At 50.1% G+C, this 16,050-nt stretch overlaps 1 protein-coding gene across 1 annotated transcript; it reads left to right on the forward strand.

Moving 5' to 3' along the window:
• Positions 1-310: 310 nt before the first annotated feature.
• On the forward strand, positions 311-14,499 carry LOC112554817. The gene is made up of 6 exons (XM_025222869.1): positions 311-1,385; positions 1,837-4,311; positions 5,848-10,379; positions 10,778-11,455; positions 11,814-12,752; positions 13,090-14,499. Exons 1-6 carry the CDS (start codon positions 311-313, stop codon positions 14,497-14,499), a joined length of 11,109 nt encoding a protein of 3,702 aa, XP_025078654.1.
• The last annotated feature ends 1,551 nt before the right edge of the window (positions 14,500-16,050 follow it).

Consider the following 16,050-nt stretch of genomic DNA (forward strand, 5'->3'; position numbering starts at 1 on the left):
TCCCAGGAATGAGTATATCCCAGAGGACACACTTGACAGTCGCCACGCAAGCAGCAGAGCAGACGTGAGCATCACTCCCCATCCCTACCTCCAGCCACCATTTCAAGGGTTTAAACAAACGGAAACTGAAGGATCCCTCGTTGCCTCGACTCAGGCGTCTCAGTGTTATGCAAACACTCAACTTGGCTGTATAGCCACGACTACTTTGACTCGTGACCTAACAGAGTGCGTTCACTGTGGTACTGATAGGACTGAAAAAAACTTGACAAACACTTTGTGTCATCAGGAGACATCTTTCGAAACGGATTTTATGTCATCGCCGGGGCTGAGTGAAAGCAGCGAAGAGGACAGATCAGAAAACGCTTTTAACACAGCGCACCCTTCAAATATCACCTTTAAACGGAAGTTTGATGTTAAACGACTTTTTCGAGGTCCAGACGACGAGAGTTATTTCAAAACAGTTTCCCGTCTCAGACAGGTAGGCGCGCTGATTCAAGGAGTGACCCACCTGAGCACAAGCCCTCGCGTGCGACGCTCGTGCCTGTCAAGTTGTCTGCCGATTCGCACGAAAGTTGTCCCTTCGTCTGAGGACCGGGGGGTGCAGCAGGAAGACAAGTCCGCGAACGATAGAACAGCGATCGAAAAACGCGCAGTTGAAAGGTCGGCGTTGGCCAAACAGCGCGCGAGGCGGCCACGCTCACGGGAGGAAAACACAATCATTGGGTTGGGACACAGACAGCCGCCACCGCCTCTTCCGCCACAGGGCCGTGACAACATTCCATCGAGCATACCCGCCATCACATCGCGTGTCGCAAATAGCCGGAGTTCATCACCACCGCCCTCGCACGTTTCACCGAGCGAGGCAACTACAGCTACAGTGGCAGCGGCTGCTGGTGCTGCTGAGTTGGCTACAACAGCATCTCTGCAACAACCAGGCTTGTGCTTATCTCCATCAGTCCCGCAACCACTAGCCTCACCTGGCTCGACCGAACCTGATCGGAGGGAAGCACGTGCGTGGCTAGAAACAGATGAAAGAAGACTGCGCTCGATCAGCACAGGTGAGAAAGTTGGTGAACAAAAATGCATCCTGTCGAGGGAGAGTGGAATGGAACAAGACAGCCAGCTGCAACAGCTGCAGCAGTTTCCTCCGCAGATCGCGGAAACCGATGGTGTGCAAAGTGTAGGTAATGGGGGACCTTGCAGTCCTGCTGGCCAAGATAATCTCGACATCACAGAAGTTGGTGATGGACAGTGGGCCACTAACCAGGGAATATCGTATCTGTTAGCATCAAATGCTGTGGATAATGTGGCTGATGATTCCATTCATGAAACCGTTGTTTACTCAGAGTACAGTCGTGACGCAGGTTTGGAAAGTTCAGAGTCCAGTAATATTGACCTTTGCACTCAAAACCTCGTCTCCTCAAATACCTCGGACACTGACACCAGGATTCCACTGTTTCTAACGAAACACTCAAAACATTATCAGCATCTTCTTCGACATCATCGACTAAATCGGCAAAGTTAGCTATATTGTCATCGTCATCTTCATCATCAAACACATTGCCACCAGGAAATATTTTAGCGTCACTGGCATCAACGATCGGGATACAACAGGAACTGTCAAAAGAAGGAGGAAAAGAACATGAAATAAATGCTCTACTGAGTTAGGCAAAGACGATTTGTTTAAGTCATCGGAAGAGGATGCGTGCGATGTGAGTGATCGTGAAGCCGTTGAGAATGCCGTCCAGTTCTACCGTGCATGAGAGTTCAGGACTCGCTTAACGCTCGGAAACAATTCTGTGGAGTTTGATGTCGCAGGTGGTTGTAATATGATAGGGAACTCTGGTAGGACTATACCCTTGAGATCTGCTAGCCATTATTTTGATGGAGCTGGTTCGGCCTCTGTCCTTGCCGCCACTTGTCAGACGGACGACACATGTTCTGCAGCAATCGACTCCCACGTGCGCCGCGCGTCCTCTCGTGACACTTCGGCCATTGCCACTCCTGCCCTCGTCAGACCTCGATCAGCCACACATTTAGCAGCAGAAGAATTTCAGCCTTCCAGATCTGCACGCCGTCTGAAAGACGACGCTGCGGGTAACGGTAATAAATCAAGGAAGCAGACTTCTCTCACAGCTGGGAGAGCTAAAGAGGAAAATTTCCAGCAAGGAGCGAAGAAAGAAGAAAGCACAGAACGACTGACAGATGAAGTGAAAGGGAAGAACAGCAGCAGCAGCAGCGACAGTATTCGCCTGCAAGAACACCAGCAGCAGCGCCAACAAGTGCACGTCATTGCCAAGCTCGGTATACGCGGGCGAAGGAGTGGTGGTGTCGGCGGCGGCAGTAATGGAGGAGAGAGTTTTAGTAGGGGTGGGGGTAAGAGCCACGGGAAAGGTAAAAGTTTTTCACCTGAGTTGAGTCAACCCAAAACATCACGCGATGCGCCAAGTTACGCAGGCAGCGTTTCAGAGACTCTTGAAGGGAGTGGAGCAGCCAATCGTAAGTCGGGCTCGTCTTCATCGAGGACAAAAAGTTTGAAGACAGCTGCTGAACGCATTTCAGAATGTTCTGAAAAGGGCCCAACATTTTCACCGCCAGCAACTTCCTCTCCTGCCAAGAGAGAGAGTCGGTGGAACAGGAAGGAGGTTGTTGGAGTGAAGGAGAAAAAAGAGGGCAGAATCATTGCAGGGGGGAAGACAGGCAAAGGAAAACCTGTGGCAAAGACAGAGACGAGTACGAAAGAATTATTCGAGAGGCGCGTTAAAGCACTCGAGGAAGACAGGAGCGAAGATAAAGAATGTCGACAGCGCTCGGACAGTGGAGATAACCACAGCGAGAAGACGCCTCGGTGGTGCAGTGAATGTGTTAAAGAGACTGGCGGACAGAAAGTTAACGAACTACCCGAGCAACACAGTGGAGAGAACATTTCACCTGTAAATGAAGATGTGCCGGGTACACCCGTTTCAGCAGCTGATGCTCAGGACGAGAGAGTGAAGGACAGAAGTCAAATATCACAGTATTCGACTGTTGATGCAGGAAAAGGTGATGGTTACGACATCGAGCAAGCTGCTTATGCCACAGCTTTATCTGCCCCCTGCTCTCTTCTCTCCTGCGTAACGACCAAGCCTGCCCTTGCATTTGATGGATGTCTAACCTTGCCCACCTCGCCAAGTCGGGAATCGGCTCTAACCGTTGCAGATAAGAGTGTAGCGGTTGCGCACACTTTAGTTGTCGAGGGTTTTTGTGAGAACTCCGATAACGCCGATGTTGAAAACGGCAACGACAGTGACCTGAAAGATAAGTTCAATGATGTGCGACCAAACCTCGGTCACAGTTGCAGTGATGGAAGCTTGGACAGGCGAGAGCACCCTGCAGGGCTTCGGCAGTTGAGTTGTCGGCCCTGCATGTCAAGCACCGCCTCCGATTCTGTGTTGTTACTGGAGGGGATTGAACCAGGTAGCATCAGCCATGGTTTCTCTTTAAACGCAGCAGATACAGTTGAGAGCGATGGAGTTACCGTTACTGTGATTAAAGGAGAAAATATAAACAACGAATCAACACCGAGGGTGAATTCTGCTTCTGTTACCTCTACTCGGCAAACGAGTAATCAAGAACGAACGAAAGACAGAAAAGTATTTTCCTACCCTTCCACAAAATCGTCTGACAGGACTCTCAAAGATCAGACAAAACGAAAAGGTACGACTCACGTGATCAAAAATGCTAGCGGCTCTGTTCTGACGCACGATAACAGGTGCCGAACTATTTCTGGATCATCTGTAAACCCAGACACACTGACAAAAGAGCGAAGCAGTGGTGGTAGCCCCGCCAAAAAGAAGAGGCTAGTGGAAGAGAAGGTCAAAACGGCTCAACTTTCTTCGTTCACGCCGACTATTTTTAACGTGCACCGAGAAGACAGTGCAAATGGAAAGCACAGCAACGAAAGACGATTTGACGAGGCTAACGAGGGCACTGCGCTTAGCGAAGCCTCAAGTGTGACGGTAGCCCAGTATTCATCCGTGCAAATGAGTGACAACCGACACGCCTACGTAGGAAGCAAGACGGACGGAGTTGTGGCCAACCTGCCTCTAAATTTTACTGAAGCTCCCGTCACGGATAATATTTTTATTAGCAGCCTGAGCGCGGATTCATCACAAGCCAGCCGTGCCGGCACTGTCAGTCACACATGGAATCCTCGAAAGACGAATGTTTTTCCAGGTACACGTTTAATGTTGGCCAACACGCTTTTCATAGACGGTGACTCAGAGCCAGCCTGTACAATAAGAGCTTGTGAATCAGACAGTGTTATAAAGGGTAGAGGAAACAATCAACCCTCTAGTCCTTTAAAAGAGACCGCGCGAGGCAGGAATGTTGCAAGTAACACACGTCAAAGCCCGAGCGCATTACCGAGAACCGAAACCGGAATAGACAAGCTTACAGAAGGAACAAATTTTGACAGGGAGAGTGGTTATAACAACACGGCCACAACAAGGACAGATTGTTCACACCAGCAGTTTGACTAAGCCCCAGAGAACGCTATACAAAACACTCCAACGAGCTTAAACGAGTGCCCTACAAACAGATTGAGAATTGTAAGCAGAGGGGTGAGAAGGGAAAGAACGAAAATGACACTACAATATTAGCCATTTCTGACTCTGTGAAAAAGGAAGTCGTGCTTGACAGCAAAGCGATCGAGCGTATCGTTACTGAATGTCCCTGGGAAGAAGAAAAATGTGATTTAACGAAAAGTGCTTGTTACAGTTTTGGTGTTTTTGATCAAAGCCCTCTCTGCCGTCGATTTACAGTGACTGATACGTTTCCCAGCGTTCATCTTTTTCGGTTTCCAGATGTCCAGAAAGAATCCAGTGGAAACTGAATCCCCGCAAATTTGCAGTTTTTCTGCGCTTGATGCTGCAGCCAAACGACTGCACGAATCAGTGACAAACTTTGTGAACAGAAGGTGAAGGGTGTGTTGGGTAGTGAATCATCTGAAAAATATCTTGGCAATGACTTTGGGTATTCATTAAATCAGGACACTGATGTTTCTGGACAGGTCAATGTGAGGGAAGTTCTTGAAGTGAATTCTGAACAAGCGATGTTTACCCTAACAGTAAGAGTTATAAACATTTGTCTGACTTTCCTCACCGTGCACCACCCGATGAAACTGATATAGAAAACACAACCGAGGACAATGTCACGAGGACAGCATGGACATTGCCGGTCAGAAATCAGAACTCATCCGGTGTCGCCAAGACTGTCCGGCAGATAAAACCGGATTCTCACGAGGCTGGATATGATAGTGTCTCTAATTATTGTTCTTCTAGTGTGGCTTGTGCAAAGGTAGGTGACAATGCTGTTCATGGACTTCCGTCCTTTGCTGCAGATGGGGACGCCGTTACCGTTACGACAAACAGAGACTGTGCCGGAAAGGACGACGATTCGCTTGGAGATGTGAATGCTCTTCATCACCTGTCTCTAATGGAGAAGCCAACGTCTGTACCGATGCATCTTGCTCTCGTCACCACAAACTTTGACCCTGGGGAGGTGAGTTTCCTACATTCTTCGAATGCATCATTAGACGTTGGCCACAGTGGCACATGCGCAGACGTTGACTTTCCTGTGAAAACTCCTACAGTCGAAGAAAATTCTTTGGTTATAAAGCCCCAGCAGTCACTGCCCTCGAAAAAGAAGGTTGGGTCCGCAAGTAAAGAGAACATAAGAGGGCAAACACGTGACAAACCGGCGGGAAAAAGCACGGAAAGGCAGGGCGACAAGGGTGCAGTTCCCACTGTGCTCGTGAAGCCGAATCAGTCTGCCAATAAGACTCACAGAATTCGGTTGTCGCTCCAGAAGCTAGTCTAAAATCGAAGCGAGTGTCCCGTACAAGTGATTCGAAGCGTGTCTCAAAAGCAGTCGAGACCTCACCTCCTGATGGTCCGAGCAGCAAACAAGGCTTTCCTCACGCTGAAGAGCTAGTAGACGCTGGGTCAAAGGTCAACAAAGGGAGTGGCTACAGTGGACGGCGTAGTGCCTCTCCAAAGCTGAAACATTCCAAGGAAAACGAAAACAGAAAGCAGAAAAGCGCGTCGCCACAGCGGAATTTTCCAGCTCATCACCAGGCTACCGGGGTTGGACAGGAGTGTCCAGAAACAGAGGTCAAAGTTGATGAGAATCAGTCTTTGCTGAAGAAAAAGCCAGAATGCGACCAGAACACGACAGAGACAGTACAGCGAGGGAAGAATGACCCTGTTCTGTCTTCGAACAAGCGCAAGAAATCTGCGGAACAGAAAGAGTTTGTTGCCGAGGTCTTAAAGACCGACTCGACCACACAGAAGGATGCGAGCCGAGCCGGCGACGTGGAGGTGAAAGCAACAGTCGCCCAAGTTTATGATGTCAGCAGCAAGAAAAAGACTGACTCAGCTCCTAAAAAGCAAGTGTCCAGACTGCCTAAGAGATCCACAGAGACACTGCCTGACAACAAAACCGCTGACACCGTGACATCTCGATCTGTTCTTACTGACAAACAGACGCGAAAGACTCATCATGTGACAGGTATGACCTCGGCACGTGCTTCAATGTCGAAAGTGTCATCATCTGACGCAAAAATAACCAGAAGTGTTTCAGACATAGGCACGACTTCATTGCCAGACCCTCGACCAGAAATATCCGAGACGTCACAATGTGTCGAAAGTCTTGCTACGTCACCTGACAAAACGGCTCAGGAACACTCACGCGAGATGACGAACGCTGAACACCTTGAGTCAGTGGCATTACGAGTAGAAAAAAGCGGAACTGATTATTTGATGTGTAAGTATCTGGCTAGTAATACCGAGGACACCAGACCATCTGACGACGACAATGAAGAGGTCAAAGGTTCATCCCAATCGCAGACCAACAGCGCGGAAGCAAACCGCAGCGACAAGAAAGATAATTCAAGCAAACTTCGTGCCCGAGCTTCTCAAGGAGCAGTTACTGTAGTAACCCGCACCACGCGCCATTCCGACAAATCGCAGAGCGCAGGAGCGACAAAGAAAGTTTCTGCCGCTGGCGTGAGGGCTAATAATGATACACGGCGGCAGCTGCAAAGAAAAACGGCGGTGCCGCCAGAGCATGGAGCTGTCGTCCGTGATGGCTCAGTGGATAGTCGTTACAACGACGATGACTCCATGTCTGTCATCTCAAACGTAAGTTCCAGATCCTCTCGTTCTGTCGCCTCTAACCTCAGCGCCGCACCCTCTAAGCACCGAGGAAGCTTTCAGCAGCAGCAGCAGCATACAAGCTCGAAGCAAGTGAAGACTCGAGCACAGCTCGAGCATGATAAACGAACAGCTGCCGTGCAGAAGATGGAAGGGAGGAAAGCTGCAGAGAGCAAAAAGTCAACGGAGTGTAGTGTGGCTGCCGTGCCGGTGGAGAGAGGCGGTGCCAAACCTACATCACTTCAGGTTGCAGTGAAAACCAAAACGCAAACTACACGAACCGAGCCGCGGGTGGGAGCGAGGGCTGACAAGGCATCTACTATTGGTGAAGAGAGGGTTAAGGAAGCGCTAAGGTCAGGTGAGGTCACGAGTACAGCTACCGAGACTGATGATAAACAGTCGCAGGGACCATCTCAGAATGCTGAATCGAAGCAGAAGGGGCCAGCTATCAAAACTGACTCGCTGCGAGGCAAGGGGCCGTCTCAAAAGCTGACCTCTGCGCTTGGACAACAAAAGACCGTGCCTGCGAAAGAAGGAAAAACGAAGCAAGGGTCGTCTGGACATTCGGAAGACAAAGGGAGGCGCGTTTCAGGGTTGTCGGTTCCCGCTTCGCATCCCCATCGCCCGGACTGCAGGCGGATGAAATTCGACACGCACGCGAGGAAGGTGCAACAAACACGCGCTTCAGGAGCGCCGATACACGCAGCAAGTAAACAAAGACCCGCCATCTCCAGTTCGCCTTTGACCTCTGCTGATTGCGCGGGCGAGAAAGCACCGAGAAGAACTAATGATGGAAGGAAAACGCTATCGAGCAGTGATTATACGGCTAACCCTGATTTAGCCCGAGCTCAGTCGCAGATAGCACGGAGTGAAGTAGCGGCTGAGAAGGAAGAGCTACACGAAGATGGAGAGAGATACGAGAGAGAAAAAGCGGAGGAATTTGATCCCTCCACTGGTACCCAAGTGAGCAGCGAGTTTGTCGACATTGCTCGCGCGAGAAAATGTGGAGGTAACTTTGAGGAATCTGATATTATCGGGAAACCGGCGGCCACTTCTGCGGTGAGGGAGAGTTATGACGTGGAAACCAGTCACGAAGATTTTGAACAAAGGAAAACAGAGCCAGAGGCCGCTGTTGGCCCCGCGTCTGCTGATGTCATCAAGGAGAGTAAAGTCAGCCGACCCCCAGATACAGAGCCCCTACATACGAAGATGGGAACTTATCTCGGTTTAGCATCAGAACATTCACATAGGAGCTTTGAGAGTTTTGAGCGGAGCACAATGCAGAAAGTGTGCTCGGAAAGGCTCGACTTGGATAGCGCCATTGTACAGCCAGTGAAGTCTGGTGCTGATGTTGTCATTAGGATGAAAGAAGGAACTGGCTTAGAAGCAAAACAAGCCCCGCCTATTTCATATCGGATGTCTGCTACATCCACCCTTACCTTATGCGCAAGTTCAGATTCCAGTGCGCAAACAATTCAAAATGAGGGAAGTGAAATTTCCGATTCTGAATCCGAAGGAAGCAACGAATACATAACAGGAGACGAAGGTGATGAGCATGCAGAGGAAAATGAGTCAGAAAAGGACGATGACAAGGAGCGAGCGGAAGGCGGTGATAAGCTGAAGTCTCGAGAGGCTGGCTGGTTGGAAGTAGGCTACGATAAGGTTCTGTATGAAGCCGATGCCACTGACGGAAAGTTTGATAACGAGGTTTTACTAGAGGCTGGAAGCAATGACGTTTACGCACCCACCGCTGGGCTGGGCCAGAGTGTTCTCAAATCTGTTAGTGGCGGAATGGAATCTAGCTGCGATGAGAGCCGACATCAACGGACTTGCACCGCAAACATTGCGGCAGTTGAACATCCGAATGGACAGATATCCGCCCGTGTGGACGGAACAGGATTCCAGAGCAGTGAAATAAGTACTGTACCACGTGACACGCATACGTCTTTCAATGCATCGTACTACGGTGATAAACCCTCGCGACCTCCTCCACACAAAAATTTGAACGCTCTTAGCGCTCTTGCAAACTTTGCTGACGATAGCGCTCTCGAGCTTAGTGCGATTTATTGTGACGTCAGCGGTGAGCAGGAGGAGAGAGGCGGAGAAAGAGGGAGGGACGGAGCTGATCGCGGCACGTTGCTGCGTGATGTTGTTGATGCAACTGCCCCGCTAGACATACGAGTGCTCACACCCGAGAGTGAGGTGAAAGTGAAAGACGCATCCCACGAACTTGTCTATTACGCTGACGAACTTCGTCATGGCAACGAGAGGGGAGACGAAGGGGTCGAGAGGAGCGGTGAGGCGGCGAGTGTAGCGAGGAAGGAAGAGGAGGAACAGGACAACATGCGTATTGCATTTAGTACCTCGGCAGCTGGGGAGGGCTTGTCGCCGCAGCACGCTGCCAGTGATTCATCCTCATCGTCCCGCTCCTCATCGCCGTTCACACATTGCCGTTACGCCATGCAAGCAGAGGCGAGCACGAACAACGGGCAGGCCTCCACACCGGTGCAGCCCCATGTCGACTGTGAATCCGTTGTTGTCTTGTCCGCGCCAGCATCCAAAACTGCCAAGACACTCACTTTGTCATTCTCGTCCCAATGCTTCCAAGCCCGCTGTGTCCTCGTCGCCCGGTCTCGTTCCTTTGAAACTAAGGTCTCCCTCCGACCGAACTGCATCAATGACTTCTCCCTTATCGTCTCAGCAAGGGGTGACCATCCGTGCCAGATCACATCGCAGCGACAACGTGTCATCTCACCGGTATCAACGTCATCTCTGTCTCCACCTTCCTCGTCATCGTCTCTCCAGATACATTCGCGCCCTCTAGCGTCAAAAGCCAGGTCACCAGCCAGGCCACACCTACCTTTCCTGCTCCAGGCGCCAGCTGGTGCATCTACATCTACCTGCGTGGGGAGGGGGCCCCGGCTGGAGGAGGGAAGGCGAGAGGGCCTGGCTAGCGTGCTGCCAGCCGACACCGAGCTTCCGAGCGAGGAACCGTGGACCAACTTCCCAGCAGGCAATGCGGCGGCCACGGGCTCTGCTTGTCTTTCAGAACAGCATGACGCAGGAGAGGAACCGGCGCCAACAGACAGTGATAGCAGTCTTGCCGACATTGCCGATATTTCTGCCGTGTCAGAGGTGCTCGTGCCTCCCTCCCTTCGTGGCTCCTTGTCGGATGGCGACCTGACAGTAAACCGAGCCTTCTTCTCTCACTTCACACTCGTTCTCAGTTACCAGCGGACTTATTTCAGGATTTGGCAAAACACCGTTGCCAGTGGAAACGACCCCCATTTCCTGGAGGCAGAGTTTTTCTGCTGGAGGCAGTCAAAGTGAATTAGCCGATTCCGGCAAAGCCGGCAGGACGAACAATGATGAAAATAGCGGGCGAATTGAATTTCAGCCTTCCGCTGTCATTTCTTCTTCTATGTCCAGCGAAATTGTCGACGAAGAAATCCCACAGAATAGAGAGAATGAAAAAGATATTCTGTCGTCTGCTGCAGCTCATAGCCAGTTGTCCAACACACAAAACACAGCTGCAGGAAAGCGAAGTTTGTTATTCTTCGAAAAAAGGAATTGATCAACAACAGACATTGAACCAGGAAGACATTGTTGGTGTAGATGTTCTGTCAGAAGCTGTTGTTTCCTCTCATTTTTCTGTTGGCTCGACAACACCAGATCGTGATACAGCAGCCAGAACCGAGGATCTTGGAGTAACATTGTCGAGTGCAAGAACCAGTAAAAACTCTTCGGTCATCGCAAATGTTTCTGCAGTTCAAATGAGTGCAAATTTAAAAGATGCCAGTCGTCGAGATGCGGTTTTGGTCAGCGAGGTTCCGGGGGCATCTTCGCCAGGTAGCTGTCTTTCTCCCACCGACAGCTGCAGTGACTCGGGTGGGCTTTCGTTCCGCTCGATGATAGAACTGTGCGACACCCAGGCTCTGGAATTTACTCCTTGTGTCTACCACGGCGTGGACAGCATGTCCACCTCTGGTAGCAGCACCGAGATGATCTTCTCCACCTCCTCCTCCAGGTGTGTGGACAGAGCTTACGACGAAGATAATTCATGGCAGACGAGTAGCATACCTGCTTCAGTCGGAATGAGTGTTGTCCCCTTGACACTGTCCACGTCCACGCTCAGCCACCCAATCACCAACACCATGACCAGCGTGGTCCACGTGGCGGTCAGCAGGTCAGAAAGTATTCTTCACGGAGGACATACCTCCAGCATCATTTACTCCGGCAGCAGCAGTGATCATATGCGTGTCGTTAGTTCTGACCAGCTCGGATCGATACCTTCAGATCACGTGCAGCACCAAAGCGTGATATTTGCCGATAATAGCAGAGCAAGAGAATGCATGCTGACCACCACTAAAGAGTACACTGAAGAACATTCAGGGGATGTCACGACAAAGTTGAAAGAAAAAATCACGCGGGACGAAAGTACAACTATGACGTCAACAGAGAAAAATTGCCTTGAAGAGATTATCAGAAACAAAAACACAATCACTTCCGGACAAAGGAACAATCACAGTGTCGCGACAGAAAACAAGCTTAAAGAAAACATCAGCAGACACCAAATTAAAGCAAAAAATTCCAAGTGTCTTTCATTCTCACACCACCCAGGGACAGGAAGGGAGGAGGTCAAAGGTCAATATTCCTCCAAAACAAAAGTCAGGAATGATGGCCGTCAAGCACATATCTTCGTGCGTGCAGGACATTGAGAAGATTTGTCACGACGACCAGTATGTGAAAGTGACTAAGAAGCCGCACCAGCCGGTCACGCTGACCAGTGTGAAAGATTCGGTGATGAAGTTTGAAACCTCGAGCAAAAGCAAGGGCACGGTCTCGGCAAGGCCGGGCAAAGCCTACGTCACCACCAACCGCCGGAGTGTCTCTCCTTTGCCCAAAGTCTTACCGGACCCACCAGCTGCTGCGACTTCTACGGGTGTAGGCCAGACCGGGTCGTTGCTGTCTACTGGCTGCAAGTCAGAGCGCATGACCAGTAACCATCTGACGACTTCCGGATCAACTTTTGAGATTCACATCGAAGCTGTTGTTTCCTCAGAGGATGGTGCTCAACCAGAAAGCAGAGCTGCAAGTGGTGATGTCACGATGTGTTCAAGTGGATCTGTTACGGTCACGTGGCCTACGTGCTCGGTAGAAACAGAGTTGACCTCTCATGAAACAGAAAGAGTTCAAAATAGTCCTAGACCAGGCGATGGTAGTTCGGTGTATGCTCCTCCACAGCAAAAGTCGGATGCAGACGATTTTCACAGCCTGAGCGGCGAGATACCATCAGAACAAACTCGTGTTGCAATAAACAGAACTTGCGACCCTCCCCCACCCGTTCTCACCGAGGCCCCGTCCGCACCCACCGAATACATGCCTCGGATGGCAGCAGCAACAGGAACAAACACACCCTCTGAAGCAGCCCCTCTGCGTGGTGCCGAGGAATGCACAGCGAGTACAGAAGAACCACCAAGTGACAGTGTTGTGAGTTTGCAGGATCTCGACGGTTTATCAGCCGTCACCAACTGCCTGATGTCTGCTGGTGGCGTTTGGGTTTGTCCTGATAACGGGATATCTCGGATGCCAGAGGATAATGCGAGAAAAAGCGCGGACGCTGGCAGAATGTTGCCAACACTTACCAGCCACCCGCAGCACACTCGGCAGCAAGAGCAGACGACGGAGGGGACGGAGGGTCTGAATGCAGCAGCAGAAAGTTTCCACACACGTGCAGAGTCACCACGCTCGACTGACCGTGCACAACGCCAGGATGGCTGCTGGGTCCCCCAGCACGGTAGCTGCAACCGCTGCCATCACCCTGTGCACTGGCGATACCCGGGAAGGTCCGGGTACAGTGGAAAGTGTCATGATGTCTGACCTGTATTCTTCTCAGGTTCTCACGCCTGTTGGGAGTGCTGCCAGGCTTGATGGGAACACTGGATATGAACCGTGCAGCACTTGTGCTTCCGCTGAAAATTACTCCACGCTTACTCAGCAATTAGTCAGTGAAAGCAACGACGAGGCTGAAAGCTTTGGTCAGGGGTGGCCTTCTCCAAAAATACTTCCTCAACATCTACACAAAGAAGAAACCATTGCCGAGCCTCCGACATTATTATTAACTGGACGGCCGCCACTATGTCAGCTGGTGCAACTTTCTCCCAACGAACTGCAGCAAGGTGCACTCCCTCAACAGACCTTGCCACAGCTGTTTTCCAGCGAACTCGATGTGAAACCTTGTCTAACCCCCAAAACAGACACAGATGGCGCTGTTGATGCTGAATGTGTTTTGGAGAGGTCTACATCGCCTTGCATTGCGTCTTCTGTCGATGATGTTCATTTGACAGAAAGAGTTTTCATAGACACAGACTCAACTGATTCAGAGAAGTTGGGTGCAAATGTTAGCTTTCCAGCAAAATCAGAGCATATATCTGAACCTACGCACCAGATATCCGAGTGGCAAAGTCCAAGTGAAAGTCATTTTAATGTGAAAAACGTTATACTGGTCTCATCTGGTTTTTCAGATGTTCATGCTTTTACCAACACACCTCAGTATGAGATCTCACCTGACATGAAAACTGTTAAGAGTGCTGTAGTAAATGCATCCCTTGCAGTAAGCTCGAGTATCAAGCCATCTGCCCTCTCATCCCAATCTTGTGACCTGAGCAAAAACAGGAAACGAGCGCCTGGCGAGGTAGATAATGCCAGCCTCACTTCTCTGGTGAAAGACGACAGAAGAGATAAATCACGTGGTACGATTTCGGAATCTTATTCAAAACAGACATCAGTCGTGTCTCGATGGGCGCCAAAAGCCACCCAGGCCAGAGAAACTGAGAATCTCGAGGACCAGGAGAAAGATTATTGCGCTGAAGAAAGTGTTGAGAGACTGAGTGCTGCCGAGTCTGACATAACGACAACCACTGAACCTGTGTACATGCATCACAGTGGCACGGATCACTGGCATTTAGAAATGTGTCCATCTTCTATCGGACAAGATGGAGAAAAACAATTTCATGATAGTGAATTTCATGTTGTGGCGCCGTCGTTGGTTAAGCGATGGCAGAAAGAACAAAACGCCGAGAAGAAGGAAGAACTGAAGTTCAGGCTATTGGAGTTTATATCTGTACCTGAGATGATGACATCAGAGTCAACAGTTGTTTGTACTGAAAATTCGCATATTAACAGAAGCAGCAGCGACTTACTCAACCCAGAATTATTAACCGTCAACACCAACATCGCTTTCAGAGATGGCAAACGAGTGGAACCGACAACTGTGGCATCAGACGATCAACTTGGAGACCAATAAAACAAGTGTGCAAGATAAAACAAGACCTTTTCTCTTAAAACAAAGTTTGTCAGATCTCCATGTGACAGAACATTCCAGAGACAGTACGATTGAGAACATACTGAGGGCTCCACTGGATACAAGAGAGAGGGTGTCCTGGAACTGTCCACGTTTCCATCTCTGCCGAGAACAAACGCAATACACGAACACCTTCTCCGCATTTACTTATTCAAAGAGCTGAACTATCAGAACAAAATTTCGATGATATTGAAAGCGAATGCTTTGCAGAACTTGAAAGTTTTCATAAGGACAGTGACGAAGTTAATATGTCTGAACAAGGGGAGGCATTCGAAAAGTGGAAGAAGCTAATTAATACTTCCAAGGTTGGCAGCTCGAATCAGAAAGTCATCAATTCTGAAGCAGACTCGGTGACTCCTCCCCCGCCACCCCCAGCTCCAGTGTCCCCTACACCTCCCAAGAAATACAAGTGGGCAAGGGCAGAGGGTGGAATCTGGAAAAAGGTGTACCTGTCAGACTCGGCGCTTGACATAATCGCCTTAGACGGAGACGAGTGTATTAACGAGAAACCCTCTACCGATGAAATCATGACAGAATCAGTTTCGAAAGCTGGAGTTGAAAATGAAAGCGAGGCAGAAGAGCCGATCATTGAATTTCCCTCGGTGTTGGAAATGTCAAAGAGGTTTGAACTAGCCGCTGAGAAAGAAGGTCACGTGAACGTCCGGGTTCCAGGAAAACGGTCTGTGGGGAGGTCGGACAACAGCAAAGAGAAGCTGAGTGTAGACTTTGCCCACAGGCCTCGCAGCAGATCGACCACCCCGACCTTCCCGCAAGGAACAGATAGCAGAAGCGAAGAAGCAACAAGCAGCAACGCTTTGAAGCGTTCGGAAGAGGCGCATGCTGGGAAGGAGATAAAGTTAAACGCTGGCAACGATAGCGCAGGTGCTATTGCCTCAGGTGACACAGTTACGACAGAGCCCTCGCGTCAGCTCGAGAAACGAAGCCAAAATGTTTGCGTGGTTCCTGATAATAGGGAGGCTCCGGTTGCTGCAAGAACCAACGATTCGGACGGCCTTCACGCTGATGAAGGAAATTCTATCGTCGTCGTTGCCTCTTCGTTAAGTGACAGCAGAGGCCGAGATGTGTGGTTTACACCGAGGCTTATCGCTCACTCCACCTGTGACGATAAGGAAGAAGGTGTTGCTGCTGCTTGCATCACAGAAGGAAGCCGCCATATTGCCCATGACTCTTCCACGCCGATTAACATCTCAACAGACCCCATGTACAATTTTGCGCCCTCTGAAAAGTTAGTCCGTCCCACCTTGTTCTCCACTGGCCAACCTACTTCTCGCAGAAGCCACGAACTTTACTCTGGAGATGAACGTGTGAACCGAGGTGACCTGATCGAAGAACATCTACACAGCTTGCAGCTAGGTCGTGATAAGGACTCACTCACTATGACTCTTACCGATGCAGGTGATGCATGGCATGATACAGGAAGTATCTGCCAGGCTGACATGAAAAGCCAGTCTCAAGCCACGGAAATCTCTTCGT

This window comes from Pomacea canaliculata, linkage group LG14 (genome assembly GCF_003073045.1).
Source record: "Pomacea canaliculata isolate SZHN2017 linkage group LG14, ASM307304v1, whole genome shotgun sequence".
Taxonomy (NCBI): domain Eukaryota; kingdom Metazoa; phylum Mollusca; class Gastropoda; order Architaenioglossa; family Ampullariidae; genus Pomacea; species Pomacea canaliculata.

Excerpts from the sequence above, each read along its gene's own strand:
- LOC112554817 (XM_025222869.1), top strand. The coding sequence starts at position 311 with ATGTCATCGCCGGGGCTGAGTGAAAGCAGCGAAGAGGACAGATCAGAA. Across the intron at positions 10,380-10,777 it reads TGTCGGATGGCGACCTGACA|ACATTGAACCAGGAAGACAT; the intron begins GTAAACCGAGCC and ends GATCAACAACAG. Across the intron at positions 11,456-11,813 it reads GCAGTGATCATATGCGTGTC|GGACAGGAAGGGAGGAGGTC; the intron begins GTTAGTTCTGAC and ends CACACCACCCAG.